The sequence below is a fragment of the Balearica regulorum genome, chromosome 1 (genome assembly GCF_011004875.1).
Source record: "Balearica regulorum gibbericeps isolate bBalReg1 chromosome 1, bBalReg1.pri, whole genome shotgun sequence".
NCBI classification, from domain to species: Eukaryota; Metazoa; Chordata; class Aves; order Gruiformes; family Gruidae; genus Balearica; species Balearica regulorum.
In genome coordinates this window covers 202,872,055-202,887,476 of record NC_046184.1, presented here as the reverse complement: position 1 = coordinate 202,887,476, position 15,422 = coordinate 202,872,055, and the positions used below count along the sequence as shown (strand labels likewise).

The 15,422-nt window shown below is 40.7% G+C and overlaps 1 protein-coding gene across 6 annotated transcripts in view; it reads right to left on the bottom strand.

The window, feature by feature from the left end:
- Window positions 1-15,422, bottom strand: part of PDGFD (platelet derived growth factor D) — a 145,171-nt gene that overhangs the window by 4,965 nt on the left and 124,784 nt on the right. For all 6 annotated transcript variants that reach the window (XM_075742286.1, XM_075742285.1, XM_075742290.1 and 3 more), the window contains one exon: window positions 10,002-10,216. In XM_075742286.1, the coding sequence (XP_075598401.1) occupies window positions 10,002-10,216 (215 nt within the window). The remainder of the gene's footprint in view (window positions 1-10,001; window positions 10,217-15,422) is intronic.

Sequence of the window (15,422 nt, the reverse complement as noted above, 5' to 3'; positions counted from 1 at the left end):
CTGTCAAACTTGTATAGATGGAGAATCTGAAACTGATTTGCTCAAGGCTCTGCACCACATCAGTAGAAAAGCTACCAGTGGCATTATATCATCCTTTCCCTTTTGAAATCACTTATTTACTGATGGGGAGCAGGACAAGGAGAAAGCAAGGATGCAGCTCCACAGCTGGTGGTAGGCAGGTGGGCCAGTTCTGTTCTCTGTGGCCTCAAGCACTTGAGTCCAGAAACCACGCACTGGTAAGGTACTAGAGCTAACATATCTCACCTCTTGGCAGGCTGCTGTGTCTCATGCTAGCTTGGCCAAGTGACTTGCTAGATCAGCTAGATTTGTCTTGCTTGTTCAAAAGATGGAGAGAAGTCTGTCTTGACTATGAGCTGCCAAAGCCACTGGTCAAGTGGGAAGTGGGACCTAAACATCTTTAGTGTCTCATCCACAGAAACAACCACACTTCTACCCTGAATAATAGGTCCCCTAACAGATCATACTGTTACTCAATTAATAATATCTTTTTTTTTTTTAATTTTTTACAAAGTATTTTCTGTACTTTGACGTCGCAACACTATACAAGAATTGAGATGGTTTCAGGAAGGAGAGGGAATAAGGGGCTGCATACCAGATCAGCAAAGTATTAGCGACTTCAACAGAATTAGGAAATAAGTGTGAATGACTCGCCAAAGTTTAACCATGGATGCTGTGCAGAGCAGGTGGAGAAGGACAGGCAGGTGAGCAGCCTTCAGGATGAGACCATTCGTTCTCTACCATTAATGTCTGGAGGGTAGGAAGGCCATGGGAGGTAACAAAAGTGATAAGCACTGAACACAGTCTATTATTTTGTCCTCCCTTTTGTTATAAAATTTATGTTTAACCTATGCAATACTGAGAGGAAGGACTGTGCCTAAGCACCTAAGCAAGGTACTGAAATACTGCTTTAACATGTTGGGAAGATATAATTACTTTTCTTTGTTAGAAACACAGAGACATGTAATTTTTTAATTTTTTTTTTTAAAGCAACAAAATTATAATGGACTTGAATTGATTTCAAACGTTGACTGCCTCAATATATGCAATAAATGCTGATGAACCGCAGGACAATTCACTGTACCACACTGTCATCCATAACACAGAGGATCTGAACCCAATCAGGTTGTTGTGATTATTACAGAGCTGAAAATAGACCGCATCTGCAAAGATGCTTTTTTTAAGAAAACATACTTTTAAAATCAAGTACAGCTGCTGACGCTGAATACATGATAAAATTCTTTTTTTAAAGAAGCCTTTCATCAAAATCCGACAAATTCAGATGATGGGCACCTTGCAAGATCATGGGTAGGCAGATCTGCTTTTTTCAATTGAGAGGCAATAGAAGTATGAAATGGCATGAGAGCAAAGATGTGGGCTGTATTTAAGCTAACAGACCTCCTGACAGCTTGGGGATTTTCCCTGTGTTTTATATTAAGAAACACAAGCACAGTGTATGGGCTTTGCTGATAAGAGTAGAAAAATGAATTGGCAGGCACTTCCCAGACAAGACAGGAAAACAGCGTTTGAACACAGCTGAAATTGGACGGCTTTAATAGCTGATCACAGAACTGATGTTCAAAGCTCTCTGTCTAGCTTCCATCTAATAGTTTTAGTTTCAGCTAAATACAAGGGATTTGAAAAGAATCATGAAGTAAGGTCATTTCTGGTGACCACAGTAGCTGAAAGAAAACCCTTTACTCTGAAAAGAGCTGCTGTTTATTCATTACAAGGTCAGGTCCTTAAAGGTGAGGAACTACTGAATTAATGAAAATAGTTCAAAGAAATTTTGTTCAGGGCACTTTATTGCTCCTTTTTTGATGGGATCAGTAGCTGTAAGAAAATATGGATGTGAGGAAGGTTTGGAATGCTCAAAAGGTTTGTTTTGTGTGGGCAAAAAAGAAGAATAACCTTTCAGTTTTCAAATTAAAGGAGCAACGTCTGTCACTACTAATCAAAATGTGGTGCCCCAGCTGTTCAGATCATTGCTTCACAAAGAGTATGTAACTACATACAGCCACATCCCCCTCACCGAACACTGAGTTAATTATGGTCAAAAGTATTAAAGCAATAAAAAAAATATCAAGACAGAGGACTTCGCTTCTGAGTTGGATTTGGTGTTTACAGGTAATAAAGAGTATCAGGGCCTCGTAGCATTTCTTCTGCGGACAGCTCCAGAGGAGCACACCAATATGCTGGATGGCACTTTACTTTGCAGATATGCCTGAGGATCCGAGAGTTTTCAAGGTGAGATGGCAGTGGCCACTGCATAGTTTTCCTTGGGGGCGGTGGTGAAAGAAATATAAAGACAATGCTTACATGCATTTCCCTGCCCCGAATCTTGCACATTCATTGCATATTGAATTCGGATGCCAGCTTCTGAAGGACTCTTTAAATGAGAGAGCAGAGCCATCACAAAAAACAGCATCTGGAAGTAGAAACCAGTAAAACTCAAACTGGAATTAGGGCACAAGTGCCCACACACTTGTGGCCTAGACAGCCCTCCAAGGAAGCGTGGTGTTTCCAGCCTGTTTGAGGACATCTGAAAGTGGCTGCCTTTCCAGAAGGTACACAGTAGAAGTTTGGGTCTTGCTTTGTGGGCAGCAGGGTGCTCTCCAGTGGCCTGTGGAGCACAGGAGGTCACGGCTGACCGCCTGGCAGCCCCTCAAATCTCAGCAGATCTGCAAGAGCACTTCATGATCAGGGGCTGAGGAGAGCAGAGTGGTGATGACTGTGGGGGAAAGAACCCAGCTGCAGATAACCTGTTGACCCTGACCTATACCCCGGCATTTTACCAGTAGAAGCAGCAACAAAGAGGTGGCTCCAGAGAATGATTCACCTGAAACAGCCAACTCTGGTGGGGCTAGCTCTGATAACTAGGAAAGGAGCCCAAAGACTGGACTCGCAGCTTTAGATGGGTAGAACCAGATGAGGTGAACCACTCCCTCCAGCATTCGCTGACGATTCTAGCCAGGTATCATCTACCTTTGACGTCAGGCAACATTTAGCCATGACAGTCCATGATGGTTGACTTCTGTTTTAATAAAAAGCAGAGAGTAATAGGAAACCCAGTCAAAACTTAAAAATAATTAAAAAAAAGGGGGTGTCCAGTTGCTCATAGCCTTGTATTTACTTATCATTTACTTTATTTATTAGGAACAATTGTAACATTATTGGTAAAATTTCTGACCAGCAGTTTAAACATGAATAGAAATCTGAAGCCTCACTCAAAAGTCAACTTTTTTTTTTTTTCCCCTCCTAATTAGCTTAAGAAGACCACAGATAATCAATAGCATGACTATGGCTTACCAAATATCTGGTTAGCTTCGTATTCTAGTGAAAGAGGATGGAGAGCAACTCTGCATGCTATTTTAGATAGTGAAATTTGTACTTTGCAGAACTTATTTTAAAATCCTGCTATGCAGCATTATCTAATCTCCTTCTGCTCATCTAAAAATACCATCATTCTAGCATGCAAACCAAATTATATTTGTCTGAGATTCATGAAAGAGGAAGCATCAAAAGTGCAAAACATTCAACACAGATCCAAGTTCTGATACAGATGAAAAATCTTACTCCGCAATTTTTGAAAGTTATCTAATCCAAAGGTCACACACAGTTTAGCTGTGCTCTGAGCGTACAAAACCAAGCATTATGGGAATGTGGTTCATAATTTAGCATACGGACCTTTATTCTAGTAGGAACATAGCCCAAAATAAAGACACAGACCCAAAGCTGCATTCTTTCTTACCAGAGATAATTATAGGATATCAGGAACAAGAAAAAAGAGTTTGTTTGCTGATCAGTGGTAGCATGCAAACTAAGGGATTGTTAAATGTAGACGGGATTATTGATTCTACTTTTTTTTATTTTTTTGAATAAGAAACACCTGACTTTAACACAGCAAACATGGGAAAAAAATTAATTGGCTTAAAACTCAGGCATCAGAAATAGTCACTAAAGCTATGATGCTTTTGATATACGTGACATCAACAAGACCCTCACTTTTGGTGATCTTGTCACACATTATGGCTCCAGCTATCGGGTTTTCACTGACCAGATACAGGTATTCCCGCTTCCCAATTGCTTCTTTGCCCACACATGTATCACAGGATGTCTCACTTACTTAACTTCCAGATGTCATCCCAAGAACTTTCATTTTCATTTAGTAGAAAATGAACCTTTTTTCTCTCACTGCACCTCTGTGCTCATCCTGTGACCGAGAAGTCATTTCTGACTCATTCTGTTTCCTTGTATTTGCATTCCAAATAAATCCCATTGCTGCTTCTTGTATAATATTTCTATGCATTAACTCTTTTTGTCAGGGTAATTCTATGCCTTTATTACCATAACAACCTTTTATCTCTTTTATACATGCACTATCAACTCCAAGACATACAACAATCAGGCCATATTCCTTGCACACTGGTTTGATGACGCTAGCTAATTTTAATCCTTTAGCAAATTTCCTTTGTTGTATCAGCAGCATTTGTATCATTTTTGTCCAGTTATCTTATGCGTCCCTGTGTAAAGACAGAGTGAAAATTATTGTTTGTTCTCTCAGGTGCCTCCTTAAGGTTTGCTTCTCATTTCTCTGAAAAAAAGAAAGAAAAAAAAAAAGAGCCCCAACGACTCCAAATTGTATTAGTTACATTTCTTAACTCCATTGCAACAACTCCTCTGCCTTACTGAAGTCTCATGTCACCTTTCCATTTTCTCTCCTGCTCCCCTGTTCTTTTCTCCCCAATAACATCCCTACTGTCCCGTTTTCCCTTTACAATGTTGGCGCCAGTTAAAGCTGTTTCTATGCCCCAGCAACTTGTGCAAAGACTTAGTATTGTGTAGATACTCTGAGGTGCCTGCCACACTCTCAGGGCAGCAAGAGGTTATGAAGTAACCACCCTAACACTAATCTAAACCTTGTCGTTGAGAATTAATTGCATGCATGTCCTGTGAAGGCATCAGACAAGCTCCAGTCTATATAAAAGCTGAATGGAGGTATAACGCTTCAAAAAGGAGAGGATAGTGGCATGGGGCAGGGAGAAAAGCACCATATAGGCAGTGAAAAATGCATCAGCCTTTACAGGAGAGACAAGTAAGTAGGTAAAAGATGCAATCAGCCTTCACCACTTTGCTTTTTTTCTTATATGCCTCTTAGCTGTGTTGCTCAGCACTGTGTTTGTGGAGGTTTATACACTCCGACAAATTCTGGTTGCTACCTTAAGAGCATTTATTCCTCATGGAAACTCATTTCACATCTCATCAGTTACAGCAATGAGATGGGGAAACCGATTTCTTGTTTCTCTGAGGTATGTGCATGCTGGGCGGATGGCACAGCTGCAGCATGAGCTGAACTGAGTCCTGGCCTGAGGTCCCCCACACCTCCTCTGGGCTGAGTGATCTCCAGGTTTACAGCCCCCCTCTCCTTAAAGAGCAGCTCCAGGCACTGCCAGAGAAATGCACTGCTTTCATTTCAGCTCCACTTTAGCAAGTTAGACAGCAGTAGACATGAGCATTTGATTAAGGTGTGCTGCATCCATTTCCATGTATTTGCTCCCTTGCACAGAGCCCTGCGATGTAACTCAGGATCACTTAGGACAGACAGTGCCCGAGAGACGTTTTCAGACACTGCCAGCACTTGGCCTGTTTGGTTTGCAGGGTTCATGACACTATTGGTAAGTCATGAGTATTCGTCCGTGAGCTCTGGTCTCAAGCAAACCCAGAAGCCATGGAAAAACCACAGAGCATCACAAGACTCTTGCAAAAAACCCCTACCTATTAAAATATCTGTTTACTCAAGTTATGAACCCATTTACTTCTGGAAACTGCTGAGCATTTTGGTAAAGTTATGGCAAACTTCCAGGTTATAAAAAAGACCCGAGATCTCATTATTAGCATTCCCCAGGGCAATAAAGAAAAAGATACCCCTTACCGTGGCATTCTCATTTTCTCATTTTCCCTGGTGTTGCATTACTTCTTGCAATTGGACGTGATAGGAAAGAGCTGTACAGTCTGTTCAGGGAACTGGAGCAGCACTCACAGCTTGGGGAAATTAAAGGCTACACGTGATAGCTATTAGTCCTGCCATACTAGGAGGGAGCGCTCGGTGATGAGTACGATGTGAGGCTTTGAATAGGAACTAAGTGGAAACTAAAAAACATTAAGAGCTGAAGGAGAAGTTAACCTTGAAATCTCTCTGGACTAGAAGACTTTGTCTCAACAAACACTCTGGGCATTAGTGTCCCCACAGCTGCCAGCACGCAGCTACTCTGGCACTGCAAGGCACCGGCTACAAAGCCAAAAAGGAGCCTATCGCTTCTGGAAAATTTGCCTGCCTGTCTTTCTCCCAGAAATACTGGGTAGCTCAGAAATGCCAGACAACTTTTACGTGATTTCCAGTTGCATTTTTACTGTTGAGGACGAGTATATCCATGAGCAGGACAAGCAGCTCTGGTGGGTCCAGGAGCTCAGTAGATGAAGCTCCAGGGTAGCAGATAAGCAAAATCTGCCTGGCAAGAGAAGCGGTCTGGCTTCTGCAGGATTGTTTCAGCTGCTACAAACACCTTCTTTGTTCCACTACCTTATACTTCCTTCTGGTGTCTTTTGCAAGCAAATAAAAGTAATTGGAACTTGTATTTGAATCTCGCATATATTCTCCTGCAGCAGAAGGTGGAGATTTTTAACCAAATTAACAGCGCTGGGGATTTGATAAATTGTGAAGCTCTGTCCTTCATTATGCAACTAAAGGCTTTTTGGTTAAGGTTAGTAGGTTTCAAACTGGCTTTGAAAAGAGTAAACCAGCTCCACGGTTCTAAAACCAGCATGTCAAGAAGCCAAAGGAATTAAGGAGAATAAAGAATAAAACTTATTAGCTGTGCGTGGCTAATAATAATAATAATAAAGTGGAAAATAGTTTGGACAAAAATTAATGGACACATCTTCAGTATGTCATACATGAATTTATCTGCATGACTTCCACTCATGTTAATGGGAGTCACTTGGCTAAATTTCTGCTCAGTGAACTGTTAATTCATCCCTAAGGGATTAAGTTTAAATTTAAACTTACAAAAGCCATTTAATGTTAAAGCTGAAACACTGTCTGGAATTCATACGGTTTTCAGAGAACAAAGGAGTAGTAAAATAAATTAGCAGTGATGTATTAGTGTGAATACTGAATTTCCTGAATTTACTGAATAATTTAGGGGGGTGTATGTCATGACATCCTGGTTCTGACCAGGTTAGTGTGATATTCTGATTTCCCAGCTCCCAAACATACTTGATAACATGTTTATAATCACCATTTTTTTTCCTAGCTACTGTCAGTTGTTGGTCTAAGTTCTGATACAGATGTGACCCAGGATTCTGTAATTTATATTTTACTTCTAATTCTCTCAGAATCCTTCTGAATTGTGCACCACTCGTATTTAAGGGCTGAAATTCCATATAGGTTTAATGTGCTAACAAATAAAATTCCTTTTTATCATTATAAATTAGTTCCCTTTCAATCTGTGTGACTCTACCTATTCTTTTCTTAAGGAAGAAACAGGAAGACCTGTTTTTCTTCTAGGTACTACTGATTATTTTCTATCTTTCACTGTGTCCTCTCTTATTCCCAGTTTTTTCTAAATGAAATTATCCAAAACTTTTGAGCCACCTTCTTTACAAATGCTTTTGATGTCTATCTTCTTCTGTATCTCTCCTGATGTATGTTTTCTGTTTCTATACATCTTTTCTACTTACTTCTTTCTAAGCACCAACGGTTAAAACCAGGAATGAGCACCCCACCAATTTATCCAGACCATAATAATATTTGCTCTGTTATTCCCTGTTCTTCACCTCAATTTCTGAAGACGACTGTCACTTTTTTTTTTTTTAAACTATCATCACTGCACTAAACAACTGTTTTCCTGAAGCTCTTCATGGTGAATTGCTACTTGACCTTTAGTCCAACTTCCATCCTTCATTTCTTCCTCCTCCTTTCATGCACCCAGTGTTATATGAATAAATAGTTGTGATTACTCATCCTAATGCTTGCTGCTTTTCTAAACTGCATTTATAAGTAGTTCCACAGGCCTTCTGAATTCCCTTGCAGCCTTCTCTGCTGTTAAAGCACGTTATCTCCTCTGCTAGCTCTCATTTTTGCCACCTCTCTGTTCACGTCCCTCCAGACTGATTATACATGAAATAACAATCTGTGTGCTGGGGGCACCCACAGACAGCCACTTCCTATGTAGAAAATTGCTCATCTCTTTCACCTCTTCGCTCTGTTCTCTTAACCAGCTTCTAATACATGTCTGATCTTGTCTGGTGGACTGTTCGCTCTCTGAAGGAGGCGCCAAATCTTTTAGTATTCTTGTACAATGTTGTGGTGCTGTATAAATATTTATTCATACATAAGGCATTCTGAGTTCATTTTATCAGCTCATAGTCATCAAGGTGTTTTATACCTATTAATTTTTTTCCAATTAACTTTTCTACCACTGAGATAAGGCTTTCCGCTCTGTAATTACCAGGGTCATCCCCTGCATCTTGCTTAAAATTAGATAAAATGTTAACTATTCTCTGGTCCTAGCTGATGTGGAATACGTCCTATTTTGCAGTTATTTGTGAGAAAAAAATATCTTACCTTGGAAAAGAGTAACCACACTGCTCACAGTGAGGCAAAGGTCTCACCTTCAACAGCCTTCTGCTGTTGCAGCCCTAGGGTCTCCCAGGTTAATGCCTTTAAGGTAAGAGCCCACACCACATCCAGATTTGAAGTCCATAAAGTTCATTTTCACTTGAGACTTAAGCCAAGTGGCAAATCAGCTGCTTTCCTCATTTTTTTTCTCTCTAAATAGGTTCTGAATGGATTAAAAATAAATATAATGGACTTTGACCTTATGCTAAAATTTCGCCTTCCTAAAAACTTGCTGAGTGGGAAAAAAGCTAAGACTGAAAGATTCAACTGCTTCCTACAGGTAATAAATCTGGAAGGGAAGAGAGTTTACAAGTGACTTAATTGTCATGTCTAAGCATGGTCATAAGTTTAAAAGACAGAGCACAAAACAAGAGGATATGCAGTCAGATGCCTCAAGGAACATATGTTTCTGTGTTACTAAAAAGGGTATTTCCAGTGGTATATGCATTCACGTTGTATCAGTCCGTTGCTGGGAAAAATCAGTCCAATGTAAGCCTCATTCTTACAACAAAGTTCACTAGGATGCTGTGGTAGCATCCACAGAGAGGTGGCAGAAGTTCTCTCCAACTTCTAAATTAATCTACCTATAAATACCTGTTAACACCCCTTTCTAACATACAAAACCTCCTTCCACTCTGCTCATTCACCACTTCCAAGTGCAAATCACTGGCCAATTGTTTGTATCCACTGTATATCCCAAAGGCAGATGTTCATCAAGAAAATAGTAGAAGTTCTGACAAAACACAAACTGCAGTATCCTGAAGCTGTGCTGTGTATATTGTAATACATATTTGTATTATATATTATATATTGTAATGTGACATTAAAGACATTAATACTAAACTTATTTAAAATCAGGCCTTTCTGCAGGTCGACTGCGTGGGTGTGTGTCTTGCTGTGGCTTACTGCAGTGGAAGGCGTGAATGCTGCTCCATGAGGTACCAAGCTGGTATCTAGCATGGACAGCAAAAGCAATGCTGTTATCTAAGTCTTAGCTCCACCTGTCTGGAAGCCTAAGCAGATGCTTCACCTCAGAAAGAGTGGTGACCACAGGGGGCATTCACTTAAACACTCTGGTCTTTCTCAAATGATAACATCTTTGCTCATGACACTTCACTGCAGTCAGTGATTTTTGCCCAATGGTATAGCATAATGATAGTAATATAACATGATATAGCATGATCACTGTAACTTGATCATCAATATGAGCAGCACACATAGCTCTGAGAAAAGCCTTCAGAATCAACGCAAGCAGTAAATACCCAGAAGAAGTACCAAAGAAAAGAAAAAAGAGTGAAAATACCTCATGATATTTTTTCACTGTTTTCCCTGACATGCACGTGCAGGATTTCCAGTTCGAAGTCCCACAGCCACAGTTTCCTCCACAGCGCTGGACGAGGAGGCAGCGGGGGAAGAAAACTACATTTGTCAGCTTCAGTTCCTCCCTTAAATTGACAGAGTAGTTTCTTGGAGTGCAGCTGTAACGTTTCACATCATCATTCAACCTGTCCAGGTCAACTGCAATGCAAAAGAGGTTTCATTAGTAAGGTCTGAGTGGGACATCCCTCTGGTTTATACCGCTCCCCAGGCAGCCAATAACACAAAGTGACACTGGTTGGAAAATATGTGAAGTATAGCAATGATTTCTGAACAGATAAATATAAACTCAACAATTTTAAATCATTACAGGTGACCGTCCAGGCTCTCATTCTGCTCCCGCTGACTCCCGTAGCAGAGCTCACACTGAGTGTAAAGGTGAAGGGAAGGCTTACAGTAAAATATTGGCCTGAAAGCTGAAGACTGGTTATTTTATTTGCTTGGTCACTGATCTGTTGGATCCTTGGGTAAGAGATTCCACCTCTGCTGCTCTCTTCCCTCCTCTGCTTATACCTAGCTTACTTAGATTACAAACTCCTTTTTGTTATTATGGGCATAACTCCTTTTGCCTAACTGCAGGCATACAAGAGGCAAACACTTTAAACAAGGCTCTTCGTGTGGTCAGAAGAGAAACTTCTTTGGAGAGTGATTCATCCCTTCCTCAAAAGGGCATTTAGGACAGGTGGCATGACTGGCTTTCTCAAATTGCCTGTCTGTATTGTTTATGGACAGAATCTAGATAAGTCTCTTTTAGATGGAGAAATCAATCTAAGCAATATTAATTTCAGCTGGTAAATGCTAGCATAATAGGCATACAAATAAATAAAATTAAAACTAATGGGCTTCACTGAATGCCAGTAGTTGGTTGATGTTTAGATGCCTGGTATCTCTGTGAGATGTGTCATGTAAAGAAGTAGTAAAGCCAACCATAAAAATAACTTATAGACTATCAGCTGTGAGTTTAAGTGCTGTTCCTAGCTTTGGCTTGTAAAGCTAAAACAAAACAAAAAACTCCACCGTCCATAAATACATTTTCCACAATTGTAACACAGATAAAAGTAACAAATTTAATGAGTTTTATTTCTAAAGAAGTCTTCTGATTTCTTTTCCCCTCCTTTTCTACTTTTTTCTTTTCCTTGGGATTCTGTCTACCAACTAAGTGTTCAAAAATTCAATAATTCATTCAGGATTGGAGGACATGTGAACTTGTCTTGAGAAGCGAGGACCTCTGGATTGAAACTGAGAACCAGAAAGAAAACTAAAATGCATTTTGAACTCATTGAACTTGAAAGCTGAAGAAGTCATCTTCTTTTGATTCAAATCTTTAAATTTCAGAAAATAATGGAAAACTGGAAACCAGAAACACCATGTCTCACTGACAAATCAATAATTATATCATCACCATTCTTTTTTAAAAGACAAATAAATTTAAAATATAAATTAAGCTGATCAAGAAAAAAGAACAGAAAAGAACTGGAGCGTACAGCAGACAAAAAATAATCCTGCCTACCCCAAATAGTATTTTCTAACAGGCACATCAACAGGAAAAGAGGAACGGCTGAAATGAGAACTGAAATAACGGTCTAGTGTTTGTGAACGTATCAGATTTTCATGGGCATCCTTAATAGCTCACTGCCACCTGTGGTCCTGAGTGCACCTATGCTTGTGCTTTACTATAAACATGTGAAAACCTCCAACAAAGACAGAGGCACTACAATGCTCCCTAACTTCTGTGACTCAGCCCTTGTCAACATCATGAAGTAAATTGTGGGAAAAGCTGTGATTTGTAAATATCATGCACCTTTACATTCTGTCCTGGAGATATTCGCAAGGCAGATATGCAAGAGGCAAGGGTACGTAAATGTCATGAGTGCTATTATAGAAAATCATAGCAGCTTCACTTTTCTGGCAAAGTGTTATCTCAGTCAAAAAGAATTTAGCAGATAAATTGTGATTTTATAGCAATTGTGATACATCTCGCCATGAAATCTCAGTGGTTCTCTCCGGAGAGCTAGCCTCTCTCCAAAAGAGGTATAGATCATCCTCCTGATATAAGCAGAAAATCAATGGGGCTGCTGGTATACTCATGCACTGGGAGAAAAATACACTCCGAATGTCCACAGCCAGGACTTAGAAGTCCAGAGAATATTGATTTGTTTTAACAGATGATATTTTGTCCTCCGCTGTCATTCTCCAAAGCCACCCCTTCTCATTGCAGGCTCTCCAGCTAATTCTTCTCTCAGGGAAGTGTTTCCCACTCCCCTAAACATTCTCATCAGGACTTTTGCCACCAGCTTTGCTTACCGATAAAGCAAAGATGTTTCTGGCTACTATTCATTTCAGGCAATTCACATGAAGGAAAAATTAATCAAAGGAAGAAGAGAGCAGAGAATATTTTGCCTTCATGAATAATGAGATTTCTTGAGAGGAAAGCCTGAATCATCCACACTCTGGCACGGTGGCAATCCAGGGGAATGGATACTGATATGGGCAGGCTGCTATTGGGACAGGCTGGCCGCCGACTAGGACGGCGTTTGCCGATGCTGCATCTCCAGACAGAGTTAGAAAAAATGCTTGCAGGCTTAATTTAGCCTGTGATTGCAATGCCTCCTGCTGAGGTAGCACAAGAAACAAGGCTTCCAGCAACAAACTGGTCATTAAAGAGGGCCCAGACCCAGGTCACATGAACTGACATCTGTCTCCAGGAGAAGATGTCCAGGAGACTGAACAAAATTTGCTCTATCACAGATGAAATTTCCCCTCAGGCTCAGTAGTCCTCCTTCCTGCATTGAGCTGATACCTATTATCACTGCTGTGTTATCAACACAGAAATGAGTCCTGGTAACAAGACTGGCAGAGGGGGAAAGCACCAGCATTTAAAGGACCAGGGTGGGGGGGGTTTCCTGCAGAGAGCATATTATATCCATCACAGTGTTACATATATTAGCTTCAGTACTTAAGCTGCTCAATTTAAATGGCAAGGGGTGACCTGGCAAAGGGCTTTCACTGGAGGGAAGGCTTTGCTCACTAGCCTTCAAAAGCCTCCTTTTGATGACTTTCAGAAGTCTTTGCAGGGTCTCTTAGGCTGTAGCTGAGTCAGTACTGTGGAGAGCTGTTCACTTGCTCGAAGCATAGGAAGGAAAAACCAAATAATTAGGATAATTTTTTCCCTATGCAGTATGAAGGAATCAGCTATTTTCAATAAGGGCTCAAAACTTTTTCTGGATGCTTTCTTCAGGAATCCCAAAATCAATCAGTAGCAAAATACATTTTATTTAGTGTATTTTTCTATAAAGAACTATTTTTGAAAAACCTATGGGAAATTTTACCATGGAAAATTGCACGAATTCTCCTTGGTTTCATTCTCAAGGCATTCTGATCCTCAGCAATTAGCCATTTTTGGGACCAAATCCCAGAGTTATCAGTTAAGATGTGAATTCTCTGCGCTTTGGCATACCTTGAGTATCAGAGTCCAGGTTGAAATGGACAAATACAATAGCAGAAAGGTCTTATTTTAGTGATGCTGAAATCATGACAACAGATAACTGCACGGAGAGAAGGAAAGACTAAATAAAGGGCTTAAGAAATAAACAAGTCATCCTCCATAAAAATTCATCTGGAGGTAAACACCTATGCTCTTTTTCAATCTGGTCTACAAAGGTTACCCAGAAATGCTGCAGATGCCCCCTCCCTGGAAGTGTTCAAGGCCAGGCTGGATGGGGCTTTTGGCAATCCGGTCCAGTGGAGGGTCTCCCTGCCCAAGGGAGGGGGGTTGGAACTAGACGATATTTGAGGTCCCTTCCAACCCAAACCATTCTATGAATCTATAATTCTACGAAATCCAGCACTTCGTGGGATAAGGTGAGTCTGCAATGTCTTCTGTGAACAGCGTGTACTGTACTCTGGTAGTATCCCACTGACACCCAAGAACAGCTCCTATTGTCTAATTAGCTTTAGACCATGGTTTGCAGCCCCCTAACAAAAGAACACATTTTGCTCTGAACAATTCACTCTGCTGAAAGCTTGCATATATATTTTTCCCCATCTTGGGATTGTTTTACTGTTTGGAGCCAGTCCATTTCTTCATCCATATAACAATGAGATTTTACAGTAGAGTCAGTTTCATGCATCACTTCACTGCTGTGACTAAAATGTAACCGAGCTTTGGTGTGATTGGTGTGAAATCCTGCTGCTTTACTTATCAAGGACTGAAACCACTGGAGTCCTTAATTTAAAACTAGAACTAAAAGGTACTGTAGACTGGATGCAAATAACTTCAAAGTATTATTACAAAATTTCAGCATCAGAGATTCAATTTAAAGGCAAGACAGATATAAAGAGATGCACCAGAGCAGTAAGCTGGATACTTGGGGGACAGTGTTTGCCCCCTCCTCCCCCTTAAATCCTATGCTTAAATCCACCCTCATTTCACATAGCGCTATGGCATGTGCTTACCTTGAAACACTGATTTTAATCAAAGGTAAGCACTGAAATCGGGGATTGCAGCTAACACCATGTCTTATTGAGAAGGGACAGCCTTAAAGACTGGAGAGGAGAGAAAACCTCTACTGCTAGCCACTGACTGATTTTAAAAAGACAGGCAGTCTGTTAGGGTTTCTTTTAACACTTTATCTATTCCAAATTCATATATGGCCCTAACATTGTCATATCTGAACATTTTAGACTTTTTTTCATGCATCAGTCACAGACCAGAGCTGAGGTGTAAGAGATGGTAGCCACCTTGCCACAGTATTCCCATACCTAATGTACCACTTATGGGTACAAGTTACTCCCAGGGAGATTCCGATCGGACACAAGAGGAAAATTTTTCTCAATGAGAACAATCAGCCATTGGAATAATCTCCCCAGGGAAGTGGCGGATTCCCCAGCATTGGACACTTTTAAGATTCGGCTGAACAGGGTGCGGGCCCATCTTTTCAAGACAGGGCTTTTGCCTAGAAAGGTTGGACCAGATGATCCTTGAGGTCCCTTCCAACCTGGTATTCTATGATTCTATGATTCTATGTCAAGGCCATCTACAAGCAAGGCAAGGATTCAGGCAGGGGCAGACCAGTCAGCCTAACCTCAGCCCACGGTAACATTAAGGGGTAAATCCTCCTGGAAGCAATGTCCAGGCACAGGAAAGACAAGAGGGTGACTGGGAACAGCCAGAATAGATTTACCAAGGGTAAATTGTGATGAACCAACCTGAGAGTCTGCTATGATGCAATGACTGAGGTGCATGAGGTGAAAGCAGCAGAGGCATCTGTGGATTTTTGACAGTGATACATAGCATCCTTGCAGCCAGACTGCTGAGATGTAATGGATAGGTGGACTACAAATTTGG